General features: G+C 35.3%; 1 protein-coding gene across 2 annotated transcripts in view; it reads right to left on the bottom strand.

The window, feature by feature from the left end:
• PDE10A (phosphodiesterase 10A) overlaps window positions 1–19,455 on the bottom strand; it is a 261,276-nt gene that overhangs the window by 48,306 nt on the left and 193,515 nt on the right. For both annotated transcript variants that reach the window (XM_021706971.1, XM_008074000.2), the window contains exons 14-16: window positions 7,803–7,945; window positions 3,848–3,931; window positions 1,832–1,982 (exon numbers count right to left, since the gene is read on the bottom strand). In XM_021706971.1, coding sequence (XP_021562646.1) covers window positions 1,832–1,982; window positions 3,848–3,931; window positions 7,803–7,945 — 378 coding nt within the window. The remainder of the gene's footprint in view (window positions 1–1,831; window positions 1,983–3,847; window positions 3,932–7,802; window positions 7,946–19,455) is intronic.

The raw sequence follows: 19,455 nt of genomic DNA, 5'->3' as shown, positions 1-19,455 counted from the left end.
AACTGGTTTCTCCTGCAACCTAACTGGAAGGGAAGGGTCCCCAGGCACGAGCACACCTAAACAGATGAAGGCTCATGTTACCAATCATATGTGCTTGGAATTAAAGTAACCACATTAATCATGTTTCTGGTATCATTTGTTTTGAGGTTACTCCCATGTTTTATGCTGCTATGTCAACATAATATACCTGCTAAGAACTGTCAGGGTTCTAAAATCTTGCACAACAGATAAAATCTGTTATCTTCATCTTTTCATTTTTAACACATTTTTAAATTGATGTCACATTCAATAGTTTTGTTAAAAGTGTAGCAGAATCATACACCTGAAAATCATTTATAATGTCAAAAATTACCGTTATTAAATATTTCCCAAATGATAATTTCTAGTAGTTTTATCAAAGATTAAATACCCTTTTTATAAAATACATTTTTAATATTTGCATATGTTATGTTGGGATTATTTGTAGACAAAAAGACCTATGTTATGGGGAAAATGTAGTGATATAATTCCAGAAATAAATTAGAAACTTAAATGAGACTCAATATGCATCAACCAAGTTTTCCTCATTTATCTTTAAATTTTCCATCTTTTAATATAAGTTGTAATGTTACTTGAAAGTATAATTTCTATAGTTCTTAAACTCACAGGCTGTCCTATGGTAAAAAAAAGACAATGAAATTGTTTTCTTAAAGTAAGAAATGAAGGCAATGTTGAAAGTTTCAAAACTATGGGATTCAATAGAATAGAAAATTGTTTAAAGAAACATTTAAAAGGAAGAGATTTCATCTAGATCATTTTTAGGGAGAATAACTCATAAATTACTATTTAGGTTAAACTCCACTTGATCTAAAAATTATGTTTAAAAACAACAACAAGACAGGAACATTTTTTACTCTTGCTTTAAAGTGTACTTTTTTTTTTTTTCTGGAGTCATCTTCCAAGTTTTCTACTCAGATTGTGAGTTTGGTCTGGTAGGATGAGCCTTCAGGAGTGCTGGGTTCAAGTTTAAATAAACTGTGCTTTTGAGAGAAGCACAGTTTATTTATCAGAGATGACAGCTCCCTTCTCTGCACAGTCAGAAGTCACCTGAGGAATGATGCCAGCTTTACAGGGGAGAAGAGAAAGGAGGACTCCATCCAGGGCGTGAGTAGGCACCACTGGGACTGATGTGGTCAGAAAGGAGACATCTTCCAGGTCAGGAATGTCCAGACCCAGAATTGGCAACATCTGTAACTAAGGAGTTTTCAGTCACTAAGCATTTGGTCAGGCTTTCGAGTAAGCGATTTGTCCACAATGAGTGAAATGGATGACGCCATCTCCAATTCTTCTAATTTTGAGGTTTTTGAAAGCTTTGGGTCTGTCACAAACTCTGGGTATATATGGTCAGATAAATCAGTTAAACATCTCAGATCCTATTTCCTTATGTTAGAGATTGAAATCATTTATGTCTCAACTGTTTGCAATAATGCTCTAGCTCTCATATCAGCAGGATAAGTCTACATTATCCATAGCATAACAGAAATGAGAAAAATTCACTCTGTTTATATCCTTTTTGGAACACTTAAGCCTTAATAGAGGAGAAAGACTACAAAAATCAGTATTTCCTTGGATGATATTTTGGTGAAGTTAAAATTTCTATACTTAAATTTCTTATACAAAAGAATATGCTTAAACTTGGGTACAGTACTCTAAAGAATGTGCCTCTATTAATTTACTGAGCCAAAATTTGTCCTGGAACAACATATCACAAATCTGTCATATTTGGTACTTTGTGACACAGAGTATTTAATCCCCTGAGGTTGTGTGCATCAGGGGGAAAGTGCACACCCACCTCGAGGTCTGTGAAAAGCGTGTGATTGTTCTGAAGTATGGCATACATGCAGTGAGCCACGGTGACCGCATGCTTCCAGTTGTGATAAGGAACCCGCCGATAGTTCTTCTTCACAGACATAATGAAACGACACAACTTTTCAAGCTCAAAGCTGCGTGGAAAAGAAACTGTTATGACTAAAACCAGTAGAGAATCACTACACTCTAGGAGTGTCCTCTAGCTTGTATACACTGGTACTCACTCGCAACTGTAAAGACTTCCACAATGACTGAATCTGTGAACACTGGAAACTCACCATTTCCCTTTCACTTCTCAAGCTGAAGAGAAGTTAAGAGAATAGAGACTCATTTATAGTTGCTGATCTGATATCAACCATCCCACCAGGAACAAAACACCAGCTTTAGCATGTAGTCACTGGCACTCTCCCCATAATCTTTTTTACAAGCAATTCCTACATGTCCTCTGCCATGTTCAAAAGACAACAATAAGCATCATCTAGCTCAAGGATATTTTGAGCTAAAATTTTCCAAAAAGCATATCCAGAGTCACACACTGAAAATGTGAATATCATGAGACTTTTCTAGATGAGTGATTATCCATTCAAAGTAAATCCAAAGTATTATTGTACATTCAAATTATTAAGTGGGAAATAACCATATAAAATACTGATGTAGTATATGAAATAATAAGATTTTTATTACACATATTGTCATTATTTTTATATTTTCATATTATTACCATATATTTAGACTTATTTAAGCCTACCAACTCTCAAAATAGATGTAATGCAGTTGAAAACAAAAGCACATCAATATAAAATGAGGCCCTCTGAAATAACAAGATTGAGAATTCAAACTTTGAAAAATATATAAACCTGTGTTTTTCTCCACTGAATATTTTCAAATGTGCTTGCAGTGTAAGGAATGGCATTTTAAAAGTTCCAACTAGTCAAAATCTCAAATGCTTTCTAATAATTAACTGGAGTTAGTTATCCTGTATTCATTCTTTTAAAAGAGCAATTTATAAAAAGTCAGTGATAGAAAAGACAGACTTCAAGGAGAGAAAACATTTAGTCCTAGAGAAACTAGGAGGCATTTTATACCTAAATTAGTAAAAAAAAAAAAAAAAAAAAAGAACAAAATAAAATGATTTCTCGCATTTAAGTTTGTATGTTTAAGCTGTGAAAGATCAGATGTGAAGTCATGAAAGGCCTCAGGGAGAGGCCAAATAGGGTGGGGAAAATGTGCAATGAGGTGGTACCATAGTGTAATTACTTACAGAGTATCACTGTTTGAATTTGAAGATGCGTTTAATGTTTGCCTATGTCAATAGATATATAATGTAAACTGGAAGCTGATACTAAACATACATGCAGTATTCTAAACATACTACGCATGTAATTCTATTTAGCAGTAATCCCTGTCTCTTCCAGTTACCTAGTAACAGCAACTTCCATTTCTTTTTTTTTTGAGTTGGAGTCTCACTCTGTCGCCCAGACTGGAGTGCAGTGGCAGCTCCCAGCCACCGCAGCCTCGACCTGCTGGGCTCAGGTGATCCTTCTGCCTCAGCCTTCCGAGTAGCCGGAATTACAGGCGCATGCTACCACGCCTGGCTAATTTGTTGATTTTATTGTAGAGATGAGGTCTCGCCTGCCCAGGCAGGTCTCTAACCCGCAGGCTCAGGCAATCCACTCACCTCAGCCTCCCAAAGGCGTGGGATTACAGACTGAGCCACCAAGCCCGGCTGCAACTTCCATTTCTATGAAAGCTTCTTAGGTGCATGTTTTTAACCAGGCTGCAATCCCATTGCCAGAGGACCCAGCAGCCTCTACAGGGAATGTGAAAGGATACAGATGTGTCCAACAACCTCAGTCCCTTTTAATTTAAATATTTAGAAAAAAATTACATATGCATATCTAAAAATGATTATAAACAAAGTGGGGAGGCATGTAGGTAAGAAGAGGAAAAGGTCATATAACTCAGTATTTCAAAAAGGATGTTTTTAAGTCATTCATACCAGGATGTCCCACAGGATCGATGAACCATATAGACAAAAATTCCAGGCCACATGTTTTCAAAAGGACCAATGTCAAAGTGGAATCTGAAATTTTAAAAGGGTTGATAATAAAAAGCATAATAAGTAAAGAAATCAGTTAACTTTTTGTCTATCGAGAAGCTAAAAAGTCACTGGGAGCTCTGCCTTCCCTTTTCCTGCCTTCTCAGTCACACTTCTGTACTGAAAGGTTTCCAGGAAAAATTCCACATATTTCCCTTAGGAATTTAGTCCAATATTTAAATTTTTGATTAATTTTTATTAAACAATATGTTTTAAAGATGCTGTATGTTTTATCAAAGCAATAAAAAATATAAAAGGGTATATTATGAATACTATACACATATTATACAACTCATAGATAAGCGGGAACCTTATGAAAAGCACTTTTTAGAGTAGATTTGTTCTATCTTCTACATAAACTGAGACAAAAATTTCATTGACATAAACATCCAAAGCTATTACTTATTTTTAATTTGCTATTTTAGTTACTAACATCCAACTGGAATAAACAGAATGTTATAGTATAGACTATGTTTTCAACGGCAAGGCAAATATTAGCTCTGGGTCACTTCTGAAGACCTCCTATGTAGTTAAATAGGTTGGTTTGTACTTACAATGGACATACTAATTAACACAGATCCTTCCAGTAGTATCTGATATTAACCCTTTGCACTTGGAGACATCTAATGGATCACCTACCAGCAATTCAGCCTCACTGTTTATGAAACAGTAAAAAATGAATCACTTCATATTAAATAGTATAGTATTGGAATCAATTATTTTACTATAATTATATTTGGCTTATAATGGAATTTTAGACATTGAGAAACTCATTATGACAAAAAAATCAAAATTTTATATCTTATATTTTTCTAATGTGTGGTAATAAGTGAAACAGTCACGACATGCATTGCAGATTCATTGATACGTGTTGTCAATTGTAATTTGATATCTTCTCCACCGGGTGTTTTCTATTCGAGCAGACAATGCAGTCTCGTTTTCTTCCTTCCACATTAATAACATGTAATTCACTGTGCAGTCTGTTGTTCAAAGATAACATGGAAGAGTGCATTCGTGATTCCTGAAAACCACTTCTCAGATGATTGATCAGAGGCTTCACAAATTTCAAATGGGACACAGGTTTTTCTATTCTTTCTTTTTCTTTTGTTTTGATGCTCAGTACAATATATAGGAGTTAATAACGCATATTTCTAGTCCCCTAAAGAATAATTTCCTTCACCATTGTAAAGATTTTCACAAAAAAACAATATGTAGATGCATATTGATCCGCACAATCCACACTACTCATATTTGCAATATTAATTTAGAATCATTTCAGGCTTTTTGTCTGATATAATATTTCTACCACATAATGTCCTTGTAGTAGATTCATTCCTGCATGATTCCAAGTGCTGAGAATTGTAACGATCCTTTTGTCCTTCCATGTAAGAAGCATAAGATTGTTTTTCCTATATACTACTGTTTTGGTTTTTTTTTCCGTGAAAAACTTTGGCCTTTTTATTTGTGTTGGCATTTCCTTTTGGTTGACTTGGATTGTACCAGTAAGACGGTGTTACACTTTTAGTAGCTCCTCTGCTAGTACAATCCAAGAGCAACATCTGTTAGTAAATGTGGTGTCCTGCTGCATTGGGAAGTTTTCCCAACAATTTTTTAAATAAATATAATGGAATTCTGGTGCTTACTGGATGATCAGATCAAACGATGTTTTCAGATGTTATGCTGCCATAGTAGGAAAGAACTGAAAAAAGATATCTCTGAATCAGCAAGTGCATAAATGTGTATAACCCATTTGGTAAGCTTATTTGGATTTTATGTTATAAGTGATATTCGCCCTTTAAACTGAACAACAGATTCATCAAGATAAATTGCCTGATCTGGTGTGACATACTGTGAAAATTTTGGATCAATATACTTCAAATAATTATTGGCCTTTTAAATACAAGTTGTGGTTGTCCCATCACTCAATGCAGGTGTCTTCAAAGAAACATTCAGAAGATTTGCATAAACCTTTCTCAACAAAATGTTTCTGAAGAGTATTTTACTACTGAAAGCAATTGACTAGTACTCTTGCAAATTTGGTACTTGAATTAGTTCCGTATTTAGGATAATGAAAAAAGCTATAAATTCCTATAGGGCAGCATCATACCACTTATGCCAAACTGATTTGTGTGATAGCTACTTTTTCCTTATTTTTTTCATCTGCATAACAATTTGTTTCTTTTATTGCACTATCCACTAATTCATGTATAAAATACAGAGTAAAATAGTCAGCTAGTTCTCTTATATTACTTGCTATTTGTGGAACTGTTGTTTGAGTATGTACAACAAAACTTATTCTCACTGGAGGATCGTCTTTTTCTGTAACATATTCCCATTCTTCACTTGATGATACGTTGTCTTTGAAAATACTAACACTTTCATCGCTATCACTTTCTATTACATAAGCCCATTTTCTTCTTGGTGGGATGATATCACTATCACTACTATTGTTTTCATCCACATCAATGTTTCTTCTAACTTATCTGTATACAAGTCTAAATCTAACTCATCTTCATGATTGCTTATAACTCTCACTTTTGCTTTTTCATTTTGTCATTGTTCTGCAAACTAAATAAATGGTTTAATATGTTTAATTTGTAAATTACAAAATGAAATTTTCAAAAGAAGATTACTTCTCCAATTTTACTTTTCTGACTTAGCGCAGATAGTTATATTCAACCTGTGTTACTTGGTTCTTCAATACAATCTGCCTTTAACTTTGAAAGTCTCTTTCTTTTAAGGCTACAGTAACCACTGTGAAAGCACTTCACATAGCCGGGCTTGGTGGCTCAGTCTGCTTGGTGGCTCAGTCTGCTTGGTGGCTCAGTCTGTAATCCCGCGCTTTGGGAGGCTGAGGTGAGTGAATTGCCTGAGCCCGCGGGTTCGAGACCCACCTGGGCAACTTGGCGAGACCTCATCTCTACAATCAAAATATTAGCCGGTGTGGTAGTGCACACCTGTAGTTCCGGCTACTTGGAAGGCTGAGGCGGAAAGATTACCAGAGCCCAGCAGGTCGAGGCTGCGGTGGCCAGGAGCTGCCACTGCACTCCAGTCTGGGTGACAGAGTGAGACTCCAACTCAAAAAAAAAAAAAAAGAAAGAAAGAAAGCACTTCACACATTCTCTGTGTAATGGCAGTTGATTTTTTTATGTATATCTCAGTATATACTCCATCTCTTTATTTGCTTTTTCATACAATTTGATTGGAAAACTTCAAGGAAACATACATTTTTGAAAATTTGTGCTTGCAGGAAATCTGGACCCAAAAAATGTCTCTACCAATAAACATGGAAGAAAAAATTGTGCTTGTATAAGTCTGTCCTGTATAATTACCAGGGGCATCTCAGTGGCTTGCTAGATTTATGATGTCCTCTCACAGGGGATATCCAATTGCAAAGGGTTAATATAGGAATGAGGAATAAACTATGAAAGTTGAACAAATTATTACTAAATTATTGAATTTAGTAAACTAAAAATTACTAAATTCTTGAACTTAGTTGGGAAATTTAAATGTATATGGAAATGAGAACTTTAAGGTACCTTAATGCCATTTTGAATATTAACTATTACATAGTATAAAGTATGCAACAGACTAATGAGAAATGGAAACATTTAGGTCAACTCATTTCAAAGCTGAGTTCAGATTTATTTTTTAAGGTAATGAGAGCTGGCCTTTATTTCCAAATTCTATCATAAGATTTGCAATTGCTTTGGAAGGGAAAAATGGCAACACATAAAACTATGCATATAATATATGGGTGCAATAATTTTGATTGTAATTCTATAAGTTGTTCTTCTTTAAGTCTAATTTAATTAAAGACTGCTTCTTGAAGAAACTGACAAGGCAACATACTCACAATTCAATTTCTTTGCAGAGACGTACAGGAAGGGTGAAACGCATGAGGCCTTGCCACTCTTCTGCAGTACAAATACTGTGGTAGGACAGCTTTTCCATAGTTACCCGGTAAATACACTCTGAGTGGCGGATTCTATGATACATCTAGAAAGAAAATCCAAAAAATAAAAGTAAAAATTAAAAGAATGATTAAATAGTTTTGTCATTAAAGTTCATTTGGTATGAAAGAATCAGAACTATAATTGAGATGAAGGCAGATTTATTACTATCCTTATTTATATGTACACTGAAAATATGCACACATGACCTTCAAGACACAAAACATAGATATATAAATATACATGGAATATGTTTATATTTTAAATTATGGCTCTGCTTTAAAAGTTCCAGGTGGAAGGGAAGTAGGGGAGTGAGAGTGGAAAGATTGCCTATTGGGAATAATGTTCACTATTCAGGTGACAGGTACACTAGAAGCCCAAACCTTACCATTGTATAATATATCCAGGTAACAAACCAGTGCCTGTACCTCCTGAATCTATAAAAATAAAGTAAGATAAAATAAAATTTCATCTCTGCTAAATTCTGTAAATGTCTTTTACTAAATTACTAAACAAATGTCTTGTTACTAAATTCTGTAACAAATGTCTTTTGACCAGACATTAGTGATGTTACTTGGTATTTAGTATTTGCCTTATTTACAAAGTTCTGTTTCCACATTTTTAATAACAAAAATGCTAAATATAAAATATGTTCATTTTATCATCAGAAACTGAATGAGTATTAATAATTTCAAGGAATGTAAGACCTAAGGTGCTTCTAAATCTGTTTAAAAAGTTTAACGATTACACTTTACCTGCATATCAAACTCAAGTTCCTTGGGAAGATTTCATTATCATTTCTTCCCCTTTGTCTCGACTTTCTTGTGTATTTTTTGTACTTTTAAAAGAATGGAATTTGGGATTTTATTAGTGTTAAAGCAATGGATTCCAATGTGCAACACCCATCTGTGTTCATCAGTCATAGATTCTGCCCATAGAGTAGGCATACAAGTTGAAAATTACTCTAATGGAAAATGGATAGGTACATTCCACGATCCTATTAAGTTGAGATTTTGTATGTTTCTATCTGTGTGCAAATATATTTTTGCAAATAACTGTAAACTAATATGTGAGTTGAAATTAAAACATTTAGTGGAGCAAGTAGAATGGGCCAATATGGAGGTTTGTGAATTATAAAGTAGGTGAGGTTAACCAGGAAGCCTCTACAGCAAATTCGTAGTGTAAGCATGTGTTATGATGATGAAATTGAGTAGCTTTCTTAACACTTTGCTTTTTTTTTTTTTAGTAGAGGTCTCCTGTATCATACAAGCTGGAGTGCAGTGGTGTAATGGTGACTCGCTGCAGCCACCCTCAACCTCCAGGGTCCAGGTGATCCTCAGCCTCAGCCTCCTGAATAGCTGAGATTACAGGTATGTGCCACCATGCCTGGCTAATTTTTTATCCTTTTGTAGAGATGAGGTCTTACTATATTGCCTAAGATGGTCTTGAATTCCTGAGCTCAAGCAATCCTCCTGCCTCTGCCTCCCAAAGTGCTGGTATTATAGGCATGAGCCACCACATGGGGCCACATTTTGCATTTTTAAAATAACATCTAGTATAGGACAGATCACCTTCCACAGCTAAGACTATCCATTATAGTCTGCATAATAATATGAATGAGACTAAATGATTCAAGAGTTAAGACACATTATATCATCTTTTGAAAATATTTGGCTTAGTCCTTGGTGATCTGAAGGTCCTCTAATCCAGAGAATTTCTAAGATGTTTGATTGTGAAGCCCTTTATCAGTACAACAATTTTGGAGATGCAACTCCAATGAGTGTATGCTCTTTCAGTAATTAAACGCACATGCACTGTGTTCATGCATTGTTTATAAAATATAAACTAAAATAGAAATTAAAAACAGAAAAAAGTAAAACATACATAGTTCAAAATATTTTATTTTACTTCCTGAACATGTCTTTTTGTTCTTATTAAAAATTATGTATTTTAAAATAAAAGCACTATAAATATATGTCATTGATCACTAATTTTTCTTTGCTACTTTCTGAGACAATAATTTAAGATCTGATTCAATTTAATTTATTTCAGTACTTAGATGTTCAGTTATACTATTTGAGAATGATATTCCAAAAAAGTATGCGGATTCAAATGGACTAAAGGTAATATTGGCTGTTCTTAAACACAGCATTCATATTTCTATTACCTAACCATTAATATGTATGGTTGAAATTCAGATAAATTTCCATTTTTGCTAATGTCAATTGGATAATCCTGCAAAAGAATCACCTGCATTTCTCTATATTAGCAAAACCAGTTCAAAATCAATGAAACTCGATGAAAGCTATTCAAAGAGAAGAATTTTATCATTTAAAACCTATTTCATGAAACAAATTTTTAAAAATCAATTTTAAAGACAGAGAGAAAAGAGAAATAAGGAACAAATAGAAAATAAATAGCAAGATGGTGCCTTAACACATAAACATAAAATATGAATGGTCTAAACATCAATGATTAAAAGGCAAAGATTGACTGGGCACGGTGGCTCAAGCCTGTAATCCCAGCAGTATGGGAGGCTGAGGCGCGAGAATTGTCTGAGTCCGTGGGTTCGAGATCAGCCTGGGCAACATGGTGAGACCTTGTCTCTACAATTAAAAAAAAAAATTAGCCAGGTGTGGTAGCGCACGCCTATAATTCCGCCTACTTGGAAGGCTGAGGCGGAAAGATCACCAGAGCCCAGCAGGTCGATGCTGGGGTGGCCGTGATTATGCCACTTCACTCCAGTCTGGGCGATGAAGTGAGACTTCAACTCAAATAAATAAATAAATAAATAAATAAATAAACAGTAAAAGACAAAGAATGTCAGACTAAATTAAAACCATATGCTGCTTACAAGAATCCTACTTTAAATATAAAGCCACCAATAGAGTAAAAGTAAAATGATAGAAAAGATATACCATTTAATACCAGTCAAAAGAAAGTTAGAATGGATTTACTAATACTATCAGACAAGGCAGATTTCAAAGACTATTACCAGGAATAAAGAAGGTCATTTTCAATGACAAATGGGTTAGGTCATCAGGAGGACACCACATGCACCTCGTTAGACAGTTTTGGAGCACATGAAGCAAACAATGGGAAAACCGCAAGTAAAGTAGACTGGCACATCCACAGCTAAGAGATTTCAACACCACATTCAGAACTGAGCTACTCATGTGTTAACCCAATCAAATCCCAGTAGGCTTTTCTATAAGACATGAAAATCTGATTCTAAAATTCACATGGAAACTCAAGTGCCTAGCATAGCCAAAACAACTCTGAAAACAGAGATTGAAGGTGGGAAATTCCAATACTTATTAGAAAGCTACAACGTGGCACTGGCATCAAGGCTTACAAACAGATCAGTAGAACAGAACAGAGGATAAGCAGACCCATGCATCCACAGTCGTGTTCTTTCAACAAGGGTTCAAAGCTAGACCTTAGAGAAAGGGTCATCTATTCAACAAATGGTGCTGGAACAACTGGCTATCCACATGCAAAAAAAAAAAAAAAAAAAAAATCAGATTTGGTCCTTACATTGCACCACTGACTCAAAATGGTTATAGACCTAAATGTAGAACCGAAAACTATAAAACTTCTAGAAAAAATTTAGAGGAGAAAGTCTTTGTGACCTTAGGTTAGCCAAATATTTCTTCAACACAATGCTAACAGCTTGATAATAAAAGGAAAACTTGATCAATTGGGCTTCAGAATTAAAAACTGTTGCTCTTAGAAAGAAATTATTGATAAAATGAAAAGACAAACACTGGGAGAAAATATTTACAAATAACCTGTCTGATAAATGACATGCATCTAGAATATATTAAAAATTACCAAAACTCAATAAGAAAAATAACCACAAACAAAAATAATGCACAAAAGATCTGAGAGGACATTTCACTAAAGATAATGTATAGATGACAAGTGTAGAAGAACTAGAACACATATAATAATTTTGGGAAAGAGTACAACCACTATGGAAAGGAGTTTGGCAGTCTCTAAATGGTTACACACCCTTCCGTGTGACCCACCAATGCACATGTATCTATCTGAGGGAGGTGAAAGTCTATACCCACACAAAGGATTGTGCACAGAACTGTTCCTTGCCGCTTTACTGTAACAGCCAAAGACTGAAAGTAACTCAAATGTCTATCAACAGGTGAGTAATTTATGGTATTTCTATACAATGGAATACTATTCAGTTAAAAAAAAGAAATAAACTATTTATATATACAACACTATCAATGAATCATAAAATAATTATGCTAAGTTTAAAAAGCCAGATAAAAAATATAGAGTGTATAATTCTGTTGGGAGCCAGACACAGAGGCCCACTGAGCGTTAGGGATCAGGGAGGGCCATGGACCCCGAGACCACTAGGATGTGTTCGGGAGCTGTTGACCCCATTTTCCTCCTCCTTTTACCATGTAGCGCAAGTAACCTAAAGGAACTCTGCTGATCTAAGCTGAAGATTCTGTGACTATGGCAGGCATGGCTCATTCTAGAAACTCATTGTTCCTGTTTCCCATAAACTGTGGTTTCGGCTTAGGTATTAGATATAATTCAAATTCAGGTCACATTTGGGAGCCTTTTATATGGTACAAGCTTCTTTATAAGATTTAAAAGTATATTTGTAGAATTAGTATATACTTATGGAGAGCTGTTTTCAGCTTTAGATGGTATAGATGATTATCTAGAGTTACCAGAAATGGCCCAGCACAAACCTTGGCGTGTACTTTGGACTAGGTGCGTACTTTGGACTAGATGCGTACTTTGGACTAGGCTGCATTCTTTTAGGCTGGCTTTAGCTACAGCTAGTGTAGGGTTTTTCTACCTATTCTAGAAATTGAATTTATTTTATTCATAGAAAGTATTGTAGAATAGGTTATGCTAACATCAGGGAATCCTGTTAGTTCAAGCATGACCAATCATGATATTTTGAGGTTTAATAAGAATACAGTTAACTTTAGAAATTTCATTGTCTCCATTTTCTACTATTATGGTTTTGGCCTCAGTTCACTTACGGTTTATATTTGGGTTTTATTTTTAGAAGCTTTGTTGCTGATGATCAGCTTTATATATTAGGATTAGGAATTAGAAACTTTCATAAAAATTAGGATAGATATATAGGACTTTAAATAGTCATTTTGTTAAGAGATTGTAATCCATTGTTCCAAAAAGTGGCCCACTGTGAACTTTGGACTGGGCCACATCCTGTAGAGCCCAGCAAGATCTTTGGACTGGGCCACATTCTTTAGGAGTTGGCTTAAGCTTCCGTAGCATTGTGTAAGTAGTATTAGCATAGACTAGAAAGATAATAAAATTTAAGTTAGTCATCATGGGTGCTATGTGCGCATGAGCTGTAGAAGTTATTGATTATCAGAGCATCATGATGCTAGTAGGGATTGTTACATTGCTTTTGAGGAACATTAACTAGCAAAGAGAACAATAAGACAATTTTGGGGTTTGTCCTTTCTCGTACCTGAGAAAATATCTGGTGGGTGGGGGACGCCCCTCCTGCACCTGGCTTTGTGTTCACGTGAAAGACTTGTGAGACTGTGTAAAATTTGGAGATAAATACCCGCTGTAACTTCCAATAAAACGACTTCTGCTCAATTAACTCAACAGTTGTCCACTTTCTTTCTTTCTCTTTCTTCCTCTTTATATCTATCCCTCCATCTTTCTTTCTTTTAATATCTATCCCTACTACAGAATCGGCTTCTGTGCTAGACAGAGTCCAGTCTCTTTCTTTCTCCCCCATTCTCTTTCTTTCCTTTATTTCTCCAGAATAATCGCCGACATTGCCACACCTTCCAAGGGACCTCCTAAATCTCTCTGCAGGGGCTGGCACCCTGCATAATTCCATTTATACAACATAGTTCTAGAAAATGAAAAGTAATTTATAGTGACAGGAAGTAGATCAGTGATCACCTAAAGATGGAGAAGGTCAGGAGGGAGGGATTATTAAGGGGCCCATAGATATTCCTGGAGGTCATGGCTATATTCATTATCTTTATTGTGGTGATGGTTTCATGAGTGTGCATGTTTATCAAGCAGTAAACTTTAAACACTTGCACATTGTTGTGTATCAATAAATGTCAGAAAACTATTTTAAAAGTTTCTACTCTGTCTTTTTACAGGTACACATGTGATAATTTGTATACATGACACATAAATTTCAGCAAATATCACATGATGAAAATACTTGCAAACATCTGTAGTAAAAATGTCTTCTTCATAGCATAAATTTCTCATAGCATAAATGAGAAAAGCAATTATTTTCTCATTCAGAATTAATGTCACTGGCAACTTGAGGGTTTAAATAAATATTATTTCTTTGAATATATATTCTGAATAACAAAATAATTTCATTTGTCATCAGAAATGGTCATCGAATTTGAAATGTTTTGTGTGTGTATGTGAGAAAGAAGCATGTGTACATCATCTACTAATTCAACACTGTTCCAAGCTCTTTGCCACAAACAGCAAATTCATGGGAAGCACAAATAATAATGCCTGTCCATTTCAAAGCTATCTTCATAACTGTGAATTGTTTTGGCCAGTTGGTGAGATAATCACCTTTCTAATACCACAGAGAAAGAGCTTGGATAACATTTAGAAGTGCAAGTGAACACTGCTCTCACCTTCTCTGACAGAGATTCTATGACCTGGACAAGACATAGCCCTCTGATGCATGAACTTCCTGAAAGATCCACCCACAAATCAGCAGCCAAGAGAAAGTACTTTCCTTAATATCATGTACCTAAAAATATATCAAGAATGAAGTGTTCACATTTCTCTCCTTTTGAAACAATTCTGTAGATTCTCATAAAAGGTGAACAATCTACAGGATTTACCCAGTACTTTCTGTCATGTGGTGTTCCCTGCAGGTCAGCATAATTCTATGGCAAAGCTGCAAGTGAGAGTACCTACACTAAGTGGTAAGATACTGCTGTTGCTATAATCGTTAATACCACTGAGCACTTGCACAGACAGTATGCCAAGGGTTTTGCGTGCATCATTTCGTGCAAATCTCACAAACCTCCTATAAAGCAATTATTCCTTTTACTGCCATTTTATCTGCAGTTAGAATGAATTTTATTTCTATTTATTAATTATAAACGTATAATATAAATATGCTATAAATTTATAAAATTTTAAATTTGTACCTATTTATTTGTATTTTTTTGTATTTAGTGGAGGCAAGTAATACTAATTTAAAATAAAGTTAGTTATTTAAACTTTACAGCAAAAAATTGTTTTAGCATATTTTATATTTACTTTCCACTGCTAAATTATCTTTAATATAAATATTAGAAACTAATATAATCTGAAATTACTATAAATGGTTTCACCATATTCGGCCTACTGTAAATTATTAATGAAAGTAGAAAACTATGTTGTCTTTTTAAAATCTTTTGAATAGATTATTTGCCTATAATAACTGGGTAATTAATCTTGGACTCATTGTCCAACCAGAAGAGGCTTTGTGTGGAAACAACTACTATTGGCCTAAAACTACCGCAATTAATTTTGATGGCATGTCAGTCATAGGCACGAGGATGTAGAAAAGGCCTAGGTGCTCAGAAGACAGAATGGAAACATGAGTGTCACAGGATGTTTCTACCATATATTAAAACATATTCATTCATATTTCATTAAATAGCATCCTTACTTCTTCCATACAAACATATTAAATTAATGACTGTTTGGAATGTTTCTCCTCGGGCCCATTTACACAATAATCCTCATTATGTTAGAAATGGCAGAGTTTAAAAGACATCCTAATATTCTTCAAAATATTCACAGTAGGCCTAGAGTCTCATTAGTGTCAAGCAACTCTCAAGGACCTAGACTCTGGAATCCTTTCCCTGGGTTTAATCTCTTCTCCACTACTTACTAACTGTATACATTCAGACAAATCACCTAATTCTCTGTTCCTCACAGCCCCCATCTGTAGACTGAGGATACCATAGTACTTAAGCATGGAGGACGGGAGGGATCCATGGGATAGTTCAGGCAAGGGCTGAGAACAAACACTGGCCAGTCACTGGGAAGCTCTCAGTGTTACTAGCTGCTATGACTTATCTTAGATGGGCATCAGCACTGTGTCGCCACTCAATTTGGTGCTTTTGTTTTGTTTTCAAGAAGCCAGTCTACTTTTCTTTTGTGGCTATGGTGCACTGTACTGTCTTGCAAAAGTCAATTTATGCACATTTCTTCCCAACTCTGCATTCATCATGTCACATGGGTAGCTTGAAATTGTCCATATTTGGAATATATACAGCATAGAAATTGGGAAACACAAATCAGGACTCTTCTTTATTTAGAGAGCTGGCTGCTAAACATGTATCAGCATCACACCTGGAAGAAGCTGTCATGACACAAGTCATTTAACTTTGGGAATGTTTAAAATATAATGATCGTTGCCCTACTATTCAATATTATAAATTGTACACTCTATTCTCCTATTTAAATTTACATTTACACTTGAAAAAATATTTAAAATACATGTATTCAGTATTATGCTTATAAATAGCATGAAATAATATTAATAATCAAATTAAATTGGTTCTCTAAGTAAATCATAAAATCATACCACACAGGAATGGGAAGTACTGAGTCAGAAACCTTGTAACGACCATTCTACTCTTCACTGCCATGAGTTCCACTTTTTGATTCCCACACAACAGTGAGAACATGTAATACTTGTCTTTTCATTCCTGGCTTACTTCATTTAACGTAATGACCTCCAATCCCACGTTACCATAAGCTACAGAACTTCATTCTTTTTTATGGCTGAATAATGTTCCATTGTGTGTATATATTGGTTAAGGGGTACAAAATACAGTTAAATAGAAGTAATAAGTTCTAGTATTCAATAGTACAGCAGGGATACTATAGTTAACAATAACTTATTGTGTATTTCAAAAGAACTAGAAGAGATTTGCAACGTTCCTAATACAAGAAAAAGATAACTGTTTGAGGTGATGAATATCTTAATACCCCTGATATGATCATTACAAATTGTTACAGGTATCAAAATACCATGCAAACTCCAAAAATGTGTGGTTGTTTTATATCAATAAACCTTGCGTTATTTACTTAGTAGCATGGAATAGTGCTGCAGCAGACCAAGAAATAGCAGAGCCGGCAGAGGGCGTGGCATGCAGCTCTAGGATTTAAAGGGAAGGTCCATGGAGGCCAGACCTTGGTTGTGACTGTGTGAGGACAGGAGCTGACCTGACAGCTCTATAGGGAATGAAAGGAGTCTCAACTCTACTTGGAGCCTGATAGTAGAAAACTGCCTTTGCCACTGAGAACATGAAAACCAAGCGTTGTAGTTTCTAAATTTATACTACTGACATATTGCAGGGATTTCAAGCTAAAAAAAATTAACTGGGTCAGTAGTATAAAACATGCCACGCCCTCTGCCGGCTCTGATATTTCTTGGTCATATTTCTTGGTCTTGACATATGACTTCCTACACATGCACAGCTGTTCTAGTTTATGAAAACCACAGCACCAAAATGCACCAAAATACAAGCTAATGATTTTCCCCTTTCTTTTTTCAGTAGAGTTTTATCTTTGACCTAAGCCTAGGTAGAAGGAATACAGATTCTTTCTTAAAGACAGGCCCAAGCAAACTATTGCTTACAGCCCCAGAGGGAACTCCTTCATGTGGAGATCTGCAGACATGACAATAGTCTCCTCCACTTTTTTGCTTGATTTGAAACTAACTGGAAAAAAATAATTTGTGTGTACATGTTATGTTCCTACTAAAAAAGAAATAGTTGATTCAGAAGAAAGCAAAGCATAAGAAAAACAACTCTCCAACTGGGTGCCCCAGATGCACTTCTTTGCATGGAACATATAGATGTCCTAAAGTGAGAATCATTGCTTTCTCTTCCTCTGTAAACTTAGAGGTTTTATCTTGGGATAGATAACAAAGATCCCTCTGGTAAGCTCTTTCTTGCATTTTTCAGGAAATCAGGAAAATCCCAATTTTCATGAAAAGCAATATAGCCTGTGGAAACATCAAACCAGCTATATATGTAACAATAAATTGAGATTTTATGAAATTAGCTGTACTAATAATTCATAAAATATAAATACCATAACTAAATCAAGCAAAAAACAATGGATGTGACAATGAATATCTACTATGGACTAGGCACTGTACTAAGAAGTTATTTATATCATCTCATTTAATCCTGATAACAATCCTATGGGACAGGTATTCTTCCCATTCATTTGTTGCTGAACTGGGGTACAAGAACACAAGCTAGCTTGCCCAAGATCAGAATTATGGAAGGTGATGGAGCAGATTTTAAAATGTATATCTGCCTAGTTTTAAGTTTTGAACAGTACTCAGCATGCATTAAGAACTTTAAAAGTTGTTAGAGAATAATTTGCAAGGATTGGAGGCATAGTGTAACCTCCTGGGCTCATGTGATCCTCTTGCCTCAGCCTACCAAGTAGCTGGGACTACAGGTGCACACCAGCATGCCTGGCTAACTTTTTTATATTTTGTGGAAACGAGTCCTCTCTATGCTTCCAGGACTGGTCTTGAACTCCTGGACTCAATCAATCTTCCCGTCTCAGCCTCCCAAAGTGTTGGGATGACAGGTATGAGCCATTGCACACAGCCTATTGAACTTATATTTCATGTAACACAAAAGATGCAGTCCAAGAATTGTTACACATTATTATCTAAGAATATTCCAATTAAAGATGCTTTGGGGAAAAGGGATATGTGTATGTGTGGTTGCGTGTGCATGTATGTGTGTTTGTGTATGTGTGTGTATCATGTTACTACTAACAGAGACAACTGAATTTTAGGATATAACTTTATGACTCAATCCACTACAAGTAAGATGTATTTTTTATATTTCTCAGAAAACTTTTGTTGGGAATATATTATATTCAATTCAACTGACAGTTAATCATCTATAATTACAAATTTAATTTAAATACTTCTTCAAGTATCTCAGAAGTGTTAAACTTTCTATAATCTATTCCCAAATCTTTTACTAATCCAATCTTTGCTCTATTATCTATGATACCTTATCCATGAATGGTTTTTCTGAACTTTCCCCCCCGTTTCTGACAAAATTAACCACATTCTCTGTGATGGTTAATTTCAAGAGTCAACTTTACTGGGTTGACTCTGGGATACCCAGATAGTTGCCAAAGGATTATTCCTGGGTATGTCTCTGAGGGTGCTCTCAAAGAGATTAGTATTTGAATCAATGGACTGAGTAAGAAAGATCTGTTCTCATCCAATGTATGAGGATAAGGACCCAGAAAGAACAAAAAGGCAAAGGAAAAGCAAATCTTCTTTTTTTCTTCTAAAACTCAGACACCCTTTTCCTGCCCTTGGACATCAGACCTCCAGGTTCTCTGGTCTTTGGACTCTGAGACTTGCACCAGCTGTGCCTACATTCTCAAAGCTTCAGCCAACTGAGAGTTACACCATCAGCTTCCCTGGCTTTGAGGTCTTCAGCCTCAGACTGAGCCATGCTGCTGTCTTCCCTGATTCTCCAGTTTGTAGAT

Source organism: Carlito syrichta, unplaced genomic scaffold (genome assembly GCF_000164805.1).
Source record: "Carlito syrichta isolate Samal-C Ts95f unplaced genomic scaffold, Tarsius_syrichta-2.0.1 Scaffold316264, whole genome shotgun sequence".
In the NCBI taxonomy this organism is placed as follows: domain Eukaryota; kingdom Metazoa; phylum Chordata; class Mammalia; order Primates; family Tarsiidae; genus Carlito; species Carlito syrichta.
This window is presented reverse-complemented; position numbering and strand designations above follow the sequence as displayed.